Source organism: Ambystoma mexicanum, chromosome 13 (assembly GCF_040938575.1).
Source record: "Ambystoma mexicanum isolate Mex_15411 chromosome 13, UKY_AmexF1_1, whole genome shotgun sequence".
In the NCBI taxonomy this organism is placed as follows: Eukaryota; Metazoa; Chordata; class Amphibia; order Caudata; family Ambystomatidae; genus Ambystoma; species Ambystoma mexicanum.
In genome coordinates this window covers 616,536,157-616,549,859 of record NC_090938.1, presented here as the reverse complement: position 1 = coordinate 616,549,859, position 13,703 = coordinate 616,536,157, and the positions used below count along the sequence as shown (strand labels likewise).

The 13,703-nt window shown below is 48.9% G+C and overlaps 1 protein-coding gene across 4 annotated transcripts in view; it reads right to left on the bottom strand.

Moving 5' to 3' along the window:
* ACLY (ATP citrate lyase) overlaps nt 1–13,703 on the bottom strand; it is a 434,227-nt gene that overhangs the window by 78,778 nt on the left and 341,746 nt on the right. For all 4 annotated transcript variants that reach the window (XM_069634496.1, XM_069634498.1, XM_069634497.1 and 1 more), the window contains one exon: nt 1,250–1,377. In XM_069634496.1, the coding sequence (XP_069490597.1) occupies nt 1,250–1,377 (128 nt within the window). The remainder of the gene's footprint in view (nt 1–1,249; nt 1,378–13,703) is intronic.

Sequence of the window (13,703 nt, the reverse complement as noted above, 5' to 3'; positions counted from 1 at the left end):
AGTCCTCGGACGAGGACGGGGACGGGGACGGGGAAGGCGACCGGTGACGGCGCTTCCGTAAATGCCTAGAAGAGGCAGAGGAATGGCAGGAACCACTCTGGGACACCCTGGACTTGCGCCGACGCGGAGAGTCGCCCCTCGAATCGTCGGTCGAAAGCACAGCGGATTTCAACTTACGGGGTTTGGAAACCCTACCTACAGGCAAACTTCTTCTTCCGCTCCCGCAAGGCCTTCGAAGTCAAGGACTGGCTTTCATCGCAGTCATCGGTGGTGTGGCTCTCGCCGAGGCACCACAAGCAGACGTCGTGCGGGTCCTCAAGCGACATCTTGGAACCGCAGTCCCGGCACTTCTTGAAGCCCGACCTCGGGTAGAAGACTACATATTTTCACAATTAACCAAGTACGAAGAACCGATTCAACAGGAGAAGAACCGAGAGATGCGCCGAGATTCTTAAGCGAACACGTTCACGGATAAAACGGAACTGAGGCTACAGGCGTTGCGCGTCCTACATATAACACCCGGTAACGTCGGCGCTCAACGGTGGCCCTCGAGGGACAGCGTATCCACATCATTGACGCAGAAAGTTTTTCCGAAGCAGCACAGCTGTGGTGATTACTGTCATAGATGTGGAATACATCGGAGGACACAATCCCCTCGAACTAAGGATTAAAAAGATAATTCAAAAATGAACTTTTTTTGAAAGTGCTACATGAGTGTCTATAAAGTCGACAGAATAACACCTTTGCACACAAAGCTTTCATTTTCATAGGGGGACAAAAATGGGACTATATGCAATTGGTATTGAAGGTCGTACAATCAAGTTGCTTAAATCCAGTAGCAGTCTCAAATACAGTAAGAGGCCTGTCCCAAAACATTAGAATCCAACATAAAGCATTCTCATCTTTGGTTATTCAATCATTTGAAGTCGGGTGGAGGTAGCACAGAGGTGCAAAAAAATTAAATAACATTTTTTAAAAAAGTGAAAATAAGAGCAACGCCTGGAATAGACTTGCTTTTGTTCTTTTTCAAATAAAATGTTTTGTATATTATAGATTTGTCAAATTAGGTTTTAGGTATCAATTTATATAGCCATAAAACAGACCTATTCATGCAAATAATTTGAAAATATTTGTTTGGTGATTCAGTTGATCTGATGTGATGATTTTGGAGCCTATTAAAAAATGTGTACTAAAAGGATTAACTATTAGCAGAAGGTGCCAAAACCTAATCGCAAATGCATATACTCACTGGATAACATCCCCTAGTTCATCAAAGCTCCGTGGTACATAGGCTCCCGCATTTTGCATTGCCTGGTTCTTCGCGACAGCGGTTTCGGAAGTTTGGTTTGCACAGGCCCCAGCATGGCCAAATTGGACCTGTCAATCAAGCACAACAGTAAATCCGATTCTGTGAACTGTACAAGATAAACCTAATTGCGGGAAAGACCTTTCAGTAGAGAAGCAAATGCATTTAGCATTTTCGCATTACCAACATCACCTCAAGGAGAGAGCGGACCGCCAAATACATACACATCAAAAATGAAAAACACGAAAGATTCAGCATAGATTCTAGAACAATGCATGGTATTTCAAATTCTGCACCAGACTATACAGCGGTCTAAATAAGACCTGATGTAAAAGAGGTAACTGTTCAAACTGGTTAAACAACCCTAAATACAGGTAGATAAGAATGTTTTTAAGGTACAATGAGGATTTTCCCTTCTTAGCTAATATAGCATCTGTACACATTCAAATCCCTTGACTGGAAGATCCATCCGGTAACAAAAAAAATCAGGAATATTCCTTCATCACACCTGTAGACCCAAATCTCTAATTTGGTTCTGTCTTGCAACATTTTCCAATGATTACATGTAAAAAAAAAAAAAAAAAAAAAAAGTTAAAGGAAATGGTTTTAGCATCTGCCATCATTGTGATCCATATTAGTGATTCTCCGATTGGTCTGTGTACTAAGCTCATAGGTCCCACCCCACAATCTTTTCATCAAAGTCTTACATTACTCTCCACCTGTGAAGTTGATCCTACAGGCTTCCTCAGAGGCAAAAGGTGTCCCACGTGCCCACTCCCCCTTTCAAGGTTCTATTAATCTGCTTTAATACTTCCCCAAACCATAACTGTAGATTTTGCAGTGCCTAGCCTTGTCTTTGAAGGATTATAATGTGCCCCAGACATTGCTCTACTGCAAGAGAGACATTTGCAAGGGGAAATATAAGAGGATGGGAAAGAGCTGCTACAAACAGATGGACAGAGGAATGAAGTGGGAGGGGGGGTGGAGAATGTTTAGTGATAGCCTGGGTGCATATCAGTCCTATTAGGTGGACATTGTTCTGCAAAAGGAAGGAGTTGCATATGGCCTAAAGTGTTGTGGTATTGGGTTGTGTTTCCAAGGGAGATTTGAAGAATTTCAAGTTAGTACACAATTTAAAATGTTCAAAGCAGGTGGGGCTCAATAGTGTACTCCAGCAATCCTGGAAGTTTAGGGATTTGACAGAAAACCTCTTTGTGATGTACCCTAGGTCAAAGTCCAAATGGTCATTCTGGGATCGCCAAGCCGGAGTCAAGAGTGGAGTAGTACAGAATAGACTTTGTAAAAAGGTGAAAGTTATTGGCAAGTGAGCAAATGGAGTGATCAAACTAGTAGTGTTAGGAAAGTTCTCTTGGAGCCACTTTTCCTCTATATTCCATGGACCCCCAAACATTTTGCTTTTGTTTTTTACACCTTGTCCTGACTTTTCGCAGTGAAGTGAAGCTTTCAGCTTTACTCCACTGACCTTTTGCTCACTTGTTAAGGGAAAACTGACTAGTACTTCAGACTGTCAGTACTGGGAAACCGTATCCCTTTTCTTTTTGCAGGTTATCTATTTTTGGTAACTTTTTCATATTGCACAACACATCTTCCAATGCAGCACGATGGAGATTCTTTTGCATCAGCCAAGACCTACACTAAAAGGATGTTTGGTTACTTTTAAATCTGCCTCAAGACAAGCAGGTGGCAACAGTTAAATGTTTAGTTAGTTCGCTTGCGTTTACCGTGTTTGGCTACTGACTGTACCTAGTGCCCTAACATGGCCATGCTACAAGGTTTTTCATTTGTTCTTTGGTCTTCTTCCAGACTTGCCATGTCAGGAAATGTATGGTCATGCGCTTGGCCAGGACACCTTTGCTTTACGCGGGCTAGCACAGGCCATGTATGTTGGAAGTCAAGTAATGGGTTGAGGCGGTCTGGTCCAAATCCACAAACTGGATTCAGTGCATCTAATGAGTTTGCCTGCAGTGGTCCCCAATTGGACCACTGCTGGGGTGTGTCTGAGGGGCAGATCTTCCATTGATTGGGCTGAGTTTCTGTGCTAACCTGGTCTTTAGGATAAGAAGAGTCCTGCAGCCATTCCCCAAAGATCTGAAGAGGGGCCAAGTATCCTGCATAGCTGTTAAGACACTAGAAGACCCGTGGACCGATCCCGAGAAGGCCTGGCAACCAACCTTTGCTGGAGCCCTGTCTGGCTACTGATCATAGAAGACCTTCCTCAGTGCTTTGACCCTCTGGAGTGGTGGGAACATCTATTCTTGAAGTCTTCCCTGTGCCCTGCAATTTGGGGGCCTTCAGAAGCATTCCTGAGCCATCCACTTGACTGACCCACTCCACTTTGGGCTACTGCGGTAGATGGGTCACTGTTCCGAGGTTTGACTCCGAACTTCAGGGGTCTTCGGCGTGTTCTGCAAGTAGCCTTCTTGCAAGAGTCTGGCATCCCAGCATCGACGGGTTAAGAGATAGAAGGCTTTCTTCAACTGTGACAATGGTGATGCCTGCAGTCGCTGTGCATTGGTGGCCATTGCTGAAACGACTTTCCTGCATCTAGCCTAGGATCCTGAAGTATTGTTCCATGAGAAGAGGTTGCGCACAGCTCCTGTACCCGACCAGAGCGCTTCTTGCACCCACAGCTCCTGGGATTCTTCGACCAGAACCTAAAGCGAGAAAATCTAGCTCAAGGGACACTCCTTTGACCTGCTAAGTCTTTGGAAAAATCATATTACAGGAGGCAAGTTATAAGAACACTTACCGGTACCTCCATCTCGACCGTTAAACATTTATTAAGAACTTGGACTTTTAAAACCCATTGCAACACTTGCTCCGAAAGTTCCCCAAAAACTAGAAAAACATTTGACATACTTGTAAACTCTTTGGAAAACCTTTTGGACCAATCTGCACATCCACAGGACCCTTCCAACTTTTTCCCAAAACTCCTAATATTATTTAAAACTGTGTGAACCTTTGGGCACAAGGCCCCAGTCAACTAAGGGTTTGACTTTACAAGTTTGTGTTATTCCTGTGGACTGTTGGTGCTATAACTAATATAACTAATAACTTACCTTCCCTTTGAGGTATTTGGGGGTGGGCGGAATTGATTATTCTACACCGACTGTGACTATGACATTACATACCTGCAGTTGTCTGACGCTCGTGTATGGTTAGATTCACATGCTTTGCATCGGCAAACATCTAGTGGTAGGTGCAGAGTGTTGCATGACTTGTGATCGAAGTTTTAAAAGGGATGTCAACTGGGTATGTTTGTAATAGTATCCTAGTGTGACGTGTACTGTACTCATGGTCCTTCACACGCCAAGGTCCTCAGATTATTTTATTTCTGTCATGAGGGAACATGAAGTGTAGGCATGAGTACAGGAAAGAAAGGTGTAAAGGATCTATGTACCATCAACTCCAAGAAGGCAGGAAGGATGGGTGCATGTGGATCGAAGCAGATACAAGCGTCCGAAACACAATTAAAAGGTAGGTAATGTAGGTCTTCTGAGGCTTGGGGGTCTGTGCTTAGAATCACATGCTTTGCATAGATTAGCTACCAGTGCCTGGAGAAGGTGGTGGGTTGTTAGAAGGTACAGCAGCAAAAAGATGACTTAAAACCACCTGGCCCACCTGTGAATCACTTTTTGAATGTGCATCTAAGCAGTAATGCTGTGTGAAAGTGTGAAGAGAACTCCCAGTAGCTGCTTTGCAAATATCATCGAAGGGCACATTTGCAATGAAAGTTAGAGTTGCTCCAGTACCTTGAGCGTGAATGGTAATGTTCTTTTGGACAAAGAATAACAGATTTTGATGCATTTGACAATCCATTGCAGATTTGGAGATAGTGTCCCCTTCTCTTCCTGCGACGTGGGAAACAAAGAATTTATCCGTTTTACTTAATGGTTTTGTCTTGTTTGGGTAATACATTAGATGTCAGGAGGGCAGTAGCGTATAGAGGCTTTCCTCTGCTGAATTTTGTGGATTTTGGAAGAAATCTGGAAGTTCTACGGATTGATTGTCATGGAACTTTGAAATACATTTATTTCAAGCAGAGAAACGAGGATGTGTACGAAACACAACGTAGTATTTGTGAGCATTAGGACAGTTTTTCTGAAGTCCAACCAAGGGTTTAGTAAAACCATTCAACTGAGGCAGTACAAGACTTCACTCTTAGTAGAGGGCTGACCCACCTGAGTTCAGGGTAGCGTAGACAGAGCAGCCAGGCTTATCTTAGGAGGGAGAGGGGGGGATGTAGAATCAGTACAAAGACATTGGTCCAAAGAAACACTGACGCTATGCATTGTAAAAATAAATGGTGTATTTAAATACAAGTAGGCCCAGGTAAATCCTGGGGGAAATAAGCACTATCATATTATATATAACCACTATTATAAAAACATAAAACTATGCTTGAAGGTGCATAGAGCAAAGCATATAACCTAATTTGGAACACCTAACAGTAGTTCTAGGGAAGTCAAAACCAATATTTATTTTTTGACTACTGTTAGGGAGAATTCCTAGAAATGTGCCAATTCCTCACTAGCTTAGAGACCCCCAGCACTTTACTTTTGCTGGCCTCTTGGACTTAATTTTTCTCCTGGAGAGAGCGAGACCTTTTCCCCCACTCTCTCATGTATTTTACTGCAATTTAAACAGTTTCTTTTGGTTATGGAGTCTGACTAACTCCATAGGCATAATTTCTTTTACATTGTGACCCATAGAACCTTCAGTGCAGTGGCACAGGGAAGTTTTGAAGATTTCCTAAAGGTTTAAATACCTTCTCTTGGATAAACTATTGTTTCCAAGAGCAGTAAAGTGACATTGACTTTACTTATTAGTAACCTTCTAAAACCAGCAAACACTATTTTACCATAGGGTGCTGGAGGGGTTACTTAGTATCCCCTTTAACTAGTTTCTCATGTAACATTTATGTTACCCTTTCTACAATTAATGGCTGGTGGCAGTGGTTAACTTTTAACTACCATTGGGAGTTTTTACCGCGGGCTGTGTTCGCAGCTGCAGTAAAGTACCATGGGTGCCCATTCTGTCAAAATGGGCCGGTCTTTTTTGCCATTTCTTGTTGGAAAGGTCCTTCTTGAGATTTACTCTGCGCCCAAAACCAGGTTTGGTCCCTTTGTTAGTTTTGGCGGGATTCACTAGTGAAGCCCGCCTCTGGCTCCAGTATGTCTGGCAGGGGCAGGAAGTGAGGGAGGTGCCTGAAACTCCCTGTGCTTAATCCCCTTGGTTACAGGAATGCACCCAAAGCTAAATGGCCGGCTGGCTGTCCGGCAAGGACAGCCACCCTGCTGTGTGATGACAGTTAGGCTGGAATGAATGGGAGAAACCTGCATAAAAGGCGAGGCTTTTTGGCTTGGAAGGCAGAGGCGACCACTGGACGAAGGAATCCGAAGAAGAGACGCCTGCTGCAACTCCTGGACCGTTGGTTTGCCTGGTTAAGCCCTGCTGCTCTGCTGAAGCTCCGAAGTCATTTCGACTAGAGAAGCCTTGCAAGGACGACTTCTCCCCTCGAGTTGGTGGGACCAATCAAATCCAAAGTGAACTCATTCGGAAATCCTCTCGAAGCCTCCCTGGCACTCTAAAACATGAGAACCATCTCCATTTCCAGAAGCACCTCAAGACCTTCCTCTTTGCTTCTGCCTTCGCTCCCCCTCTCCCCTGCTGATCTGCTCTCTCTTGGCACTGTGCACCTGGCCACCCTCTGTCCCCTGGGCCCAGGTATCGGCTCACCCTGCCACCCTCCTGCATTGTCACCTGGCCACCCCTTGAAATGGGGACTGTATCTGTATGCATACAGTCCCCCCCCTTTTCTTCCTTTTCTGCACTTTAGACTTACCCAGTCTGCTGCCGTAAACACTGCACTTGTCACTTGCTGGCTGCACTACCACTGTTTATGGCCTCTATTATCTATTTATGTATTTGTATTTATTATTATTTATCTTTTCTCCTCTGCTCCGCACTCTCCTCTCTCCACCGTCCATGCACTTTCTCCCCTTTCCTATGCACTTGCGCATTCTCAATGTCACTGGGCCTAGTAAGATCGTTGATGTGTTCTCCCCTGTTGCCCTCCCTTGCCTTATCACGCTCTGAAACACTTGTGTATGAGCGCGATACAAATAAAATATATAATATATCAAGCTGGCTGTACTTACACTGCTGCTGGAACCGAAGTGTCAGGGAGAGGAACACCAAATCGAGTGGATGGCTTTTAAGTCAGACCCGAGCGCAAGGAAGATCCTCCGGACTTCCCTGATGCAGGACTGACCAAACCTGAGCCACCTCAAGAGTGCTGGACCCCAGAAGCAAGGAAAGTCTGAAGTGGTATCCGAGAACTGCAGTGTTGCTATTTGCAGTCAGGTGCGAGGAGCTGAAACGCTGAAGTGCCACTGAATTGAAGTTTGCCCATTGCTGTCGCAGGAGTCCCCTGACGTCCTCCCTCTTGTCCCCACAACTGAGGCCCAGGAACAAAAGGATCTGCAGAGCCACACAGGAACAGAAGCCAGCTGGAACAATTTCTTCTAACCAAAGGCACTGTACAGTCTAAGAACTTACCTCTTGTCTTGAAGCCTTACTTGTTCTCAGTTGGGACCCGTCTTGGTTGCTTCTGTAGAGTTGCTTGCATCTTCTGCACCTCACAAGCCTCCAAGCTTGTGGCCCTACTTGATTCTTCAAAGACTTCTAAAACAATGTGCAAGACTTGTACTTACCTGCAAGAAATGCTTCAGCTCACCTAGACTTTTTCCCCAATTTACATTGGCTGGCCAGGTTCCGTGAATGACTCTTCCCCTCCTCTGATTGTGTGTTTTACCTTCCTTCCAGGAAAGGGTTAACTTGCTTTGCATTAGGGGGTTCAATCTCTTGTTGTATTCATAAACTCTTTTCTTTGACACCAACTTCAGTATTGCTCTAAATGTACCAGTGACACAATGTCCACAGCGTCCAAAAGTCACCAGAGGGTGTATGAAGTGTGTCTGCCATCCCAAATGGGTACTTGCTGATTTAGAGAAATTATAAGTTACTCACCGTAGTCACTAACGTACTTGGTCCCCTTTCCTCCATACAGCATGGGCATCCCTTCCAAGGGACGGGAGACAGAACCTTTTTCACCAGAAAAAAACCTTCCCCTTTAAATTTAAAGGCGCGCGGGGTACAGCCCTGGGAGCATGTGCTGCCCTGCCCTTCGGCGCCACACATCAGTCCCCATAGACGCGTTGACAATAGATTAACTTTGCCTAATGACACCAGATTTATTAGGGAGGGGGGTGGGTGAGGGAGGAGGATGGTGGGATGTATGGAGGAAAGGGGACTAAGACTACGTTAGTCACTACAGTGAGTAACTTCCAATTACTCTTACGTCCCGTCCCCTTTCCTCCATACTGCATGGGCGATTACAACTGAGTGTATCGCCAGGGTGGAGAGGAGACGCTCCTTAAGCAAATAGGCTTCTCAGAACCGCCTGTCCGAAGGCCACGTCTGATCTAGACCTGGCGCCTAAACAGTAGTGCTTGCAGAAAGCCGAAGGGGCAGCCTACCTGGCTGCTCTGCTTATGACCTGCCAGGTGACATGCCGCTGGAAAGCGATTGCTGTTGCCTTGGCTCCGACAGCTTGGGCGTACATGTTGGCTGGCAGTGGCTTATGCTGTCCCTCATTAGCTTCTTTGATGGCCGAGACCACCCAACGGGCTATGGAGGCCTTGGAGGCCTAATACTCCGGTCTTGATCCGCCAAAGGTGACAAAAAGTGTGTCCGACTTGCGGAAGCCCCTGGTCCTGTCGAAGTATAATTTCAGGGCACGCCCGACATCCAGGCAGTGCAGAACTCTCTGTGCCTCGTCCCTGGGATCAGCAAAAAACGTAGGCAGCACTATTTGTTTGTTCAGATGGAATGCGGAAGGCACTTTCGGTAGGAATGTTGGGTGTGTCCGAAGGACTACCTTATCCTTGTGAAAAGTAGTATATGGCTCTGGGATGACCAGCGCCTGCATTTTGCCGATTCTGCGAGCTGAGGCCGACTAACAAGGCCGTCTTAAACGGTGACCAGTCTGATGTCCGCGGAAGACATTGGTTCGAATGGTTTGTGCGCCAGCGCACCCAAAACTATGTTGAGGTCCCACACGGGGTGCAGCCTCTTAATGGGCGGGTAGAGCCTGGCGAGTCCTGTCAGATGTTTGACGATCGGGTTGGCAGAGGAAAAGGTCTCCTCCGAGTTTTTGTAAGCCCTGATGGCTGCCAGGTTGGTGCAGCAACTGTCCACCTGCACGCCTGAATGGACGAGGTGCGCTGAGAAGCAGAGCATGTCATCCAGGGTACAAGTCAAGGGGCTGATACCCTTCGAGTCTCCCAGTGGCAGAACCTGGTCCACTTGCTCTTATACTGGGCCCCAGTAGCCTTGCTCCTGGCGCCCTGAAGTATCTCTAGATTAGCCTAGGAAAGGCTGAGGTGACCTAGCATAACCTGTTCAGGAACCACGCTGTGAGGCTAGTTTCTGTGGAGAGGGGTGAATGACCCTGCCCTCTTGCTGCACCAGAAGATGTGCTGGGCCCGTCAGAAGGAAAATGGGAGGCCTCTCCGAGAGGCGGAGCAGCTCCGAGAACCATGGCCTGGCTGGCCACCACAGTGCTATTAGAATGATGCCGAGGTTGCGAGACTCATTGATCTTGCATATCAACCTGTTAATACTTTCAGTGTTTTGGGATTCAACCTTTTTAAATTGTTTTTGGGATCTAACCCAGTTATGTTTTGTATCAGGTCTAATTTGACTGGGAACTGGGTGCGCGCCTCGTCATCCCCTTTTGTTTCTTACAACCTGTGTATTAGCGGTGTGGGTGGGAAGGCGTATGCGGTCATTCCGTCCCACCGAATCTGGAATGCATCGCCCAGGGAGCCCGGGCACTGACCCTGCCAGAAGGCGAACAGTTGGTACTTCCTGTTGTCCCAGGAGGCAAAGAGGTCCACCTGGGTTTGTCCCCATTTGTAGAAGATCTCCTGCAGTACTAGGTTGTTCAACTGCCACTCGTAGTTGTCTGCTCCTAGTCTGCTGAGCAGGTCTGCCTCCAGGATAGATTCACCCGGCAGGTGGACAGCCATGAGGGAGATTTTTTTTTTCCAGGGCCCACTACCACATGCTGACTGCCAGTCTGCACAGTGGAGGGTGGGGGGGGCGGAATCTGGTACCTCCCTGCTTGTTGACATAGAACATACTGGTCGAGTTGTCCATCTGAATGAGGACGACCATGCCCTCGATAACCGGAAGGAAGGCTCTGAGCGCCAGCCAGATGGCCTTCAGTTCCAGCCAATTGATGTGGAACTCCTGTTCCTGATGGATCCAGGTGCCATGGACGCAGTGGTTGTCCAGGGTGGCCCCCCAGCCCGAAAGAGAGGAGTCTTTGGTGATGGTGACATGTGGAATAGGTTGCCGGAAAGGCTTGCCCGTCCGTAGGTTGCAGTCCCTGGACCACCATGTGAGGCCCGTTTGGAGCGGCGGAGGAACTTAGATCATCTCTGACTGAGCACCTCGCTCCTGGTTTGAAGATGCCACAAAGTGCAGCTGTATCCTCATCCTGAGTCTCGTGTGGGGGGACGGCCAAAAGGACTGCTGCTATGAGACCCAGTAGGTGTTGGTGCCAGCAGGCCGAGGTCACTTCTCTGCTGAGGAAGTGCGATGTGGCGGTCTTGATGGCCTTGATCTTGTCCTCTGAGAGAAAAACCTTCGGAGCACGTGTCCCATAGGAGGCCCAAGAAGGTCAGTCTCTGCATAGGCTGCAGCTGCGATTTCTTGAGGTTGAGTGAAAAACCCAGCTCGTGCAGTGTGTTCATGGGAGCGTGGGAAGTGTGGTGCACCGCTTCCGAAGATGTCGCTCTGACGAGCCAGTCGCCGAGGTACGGGTAGATGTCGTGGCCCCGTGACCTGAGGAGGGCCGCCACAGTATTCATTAGCCTGGTAAAGATCCTGGGGGTCGAGTTGAGGCCGAAAGGAAGCACCTTGTATTGGAAAGGGTAGCTCATGATCCTGAATCGTAGAAAAGAACGAGGAGGCTGCCAGATCGGGACGTGTAAGTACGCGTCCTTCAGATTCAGGGAGCACATCCAGTCTCCCTTGCACAATGTCTTCGCTATCAAAGCTGGCGTAACCATCTTGAATTTTTGTAGAGGTAGGGAGAGGTTGAGAGTGGAAAGATCCATCACAACTCTCAGGCCTGCCTGGTTCTTTTTCTGAATGGCGAAAATCCAGGAGTAAAAGCCCCAGCCTCGCTGGGAGGCTGGGACCTCCTCCATTGCCTGGCTCTCAACGGGCACCCGGATCCCCGCTAAAACAGTTGCTTTCCCAACCTGTGGGAGTGGAGGGGAAGAGAGGCTGGGATAGGGAGGCGGTACCCCGTGGATACTACAGACGATGCAGGGGTCCGCAAAATTCTGGGGCCAAAAATGTGCATGGAGAGCAAGCCTTCTCCCCACTGGAAACATGTGGACTGGAGGGGGCGTGTCATGCCTTCTTTCCCTCTGAGGCTGTTGCGGAGGAGGGGGACTGGATAAAGCCCTTAACCCCCCCCCCCTTTTTGTTGTTTCCGCCGATGTTGTGTCGGCAAACAGTCAGGCTGTCTGGACCTCCGCTCTTGGAAGCCGCTGAGCCCCCCCCCCCCGTATGTATGCCCCTTGTCTGAGCGCTGCTGTGACTGGGTGTATGTTTTGGGCGTGGTCTTTGTAAGGATGTCTAGCTCCCCATCTGTAGTGGAGTGAAAGAGGTCACCCTGTTCGAATGGAAGGTCTAATATGCGTTTCTGGACGTCCAGGTTAAATTTAGTCGCACTGAGCCAGGCTGTTCTTCTCATGTCCGTGGCAATACAGATGGCCCAGCAAGAGGTGTCGATGTGGGCCACCGTAGACTCCATGATGTCTTGAGCCACTGTCTTGGCCTCTGCCAGTCCAGCTTGAAATGTGATTAGCTCTGGGAGGAAAAACGCAATTTCCCGCCAAAGCCTCTGGTTAATGGCTGCCAACATGGCATCTACTTTGGCTTGACGAAGATGTAGGGACACGTTGGAATACAGCTTCTACCCGTACGCCTCCAAGATTTTCTCCTTGCCTAACAGCACCGCAGAGGTAGAGGCAGAGGACGACTGCGGCTTGGAGTATAGTGATGCCGCAGCGATCACCGAAGAGTGGGGCTGAGGGTGGGCCGATAACAAGAGTTTATCCCCCTCCATCTGCCTGTACTTGGCGTCCAGGCATCGATTTACTGGCTGGACCGAGTGGGGCTTGAACCAGCCCTTTTTGGCCAAGGCGACCATGTCCTTCTGCATCAGGATCCCCGTGCTTGCTGTGGGACACAGCGTGAGGACTTCTGCGAGGACCCCTCAGCTGGTTGCTCAACCTCGGGTTGAGGAAAGTACTCTGCCAGCCCTGCAATACACTTGTGGAAAGCCTTGGCTTGGGTGTCAGGGTCCTCCTCCTCATCCGTATCCACCTGATAGTCCGGTTGGTCCGGCACCAGTGGAGGAGTGGTGGGGGCCGAAGGCTGGGGAGTGGATACCTGAGCCGGAGGCTGCAGCGGATGGGTGATACGGAACCACCTGCACAAGCGGTTGGGGGTCCGGAGTGGGCGGCTGAGGCTGCACAGGGGCCAGGGGCGCCGGTACTTGGGCCTGCAGCGCCAGGGCCATTGGTGGGAGCACGTCCCTGATGGCGTCCCTGAGGATGTCCCCCATCTGAGGAGATTTCATGAGGCCGAGGAGCCTTTCAAAAAATCTGTCGTTGCATGCCGGAGTGGTAGGCGATATTGACGTGGTAACGGGTGGCTGTTGGAGCCGTTGCATGACCTGCCCATACGGACACAGCGGGAACCTGCCTTGCGCATATGAAGGGTAGGCTGTAGGCCACATACCTGGTTGACACCAGTCCCACCTCGACACCCTTTCCTCCACCTGCTCCCTGCCTTGTTGTGGTGTCGGGCAGATGTCCGGAATGTCTGGCACGGCGCTATTTTGTCAAGTTGCCTTCCACGTGCCTGCATCATGTTGCTCAGCTCACTGGGCCCCGCCCCATCCAGGGACTCTTAGAGTGTGGATCATGGGGTCTACCCTGTTCCTCAGGCCGAGGCTTGGTAGGTGTTGCACCCTCGGCAGATCTGCTGGTAGAACTGCGTAAAGGCACCCCCTTGGACATGTTGCCGGTATTAGGGCATGGCCCCTCGGGTAACAACCCAGTAAAAGAACCTTCCGGCCCCCCCAACACTGTCACCGGGAGGATCAACTGACCGCCCTCGGCCTGCCGGCCAGTAGCTAATATAGCCTCGGTACTCATGCTGGTATGAGGACCTGAGCGGTCCCTCCCGGGCGGGCAAGTCCTTGGGAAGGAGTCTCCCTTGCAGG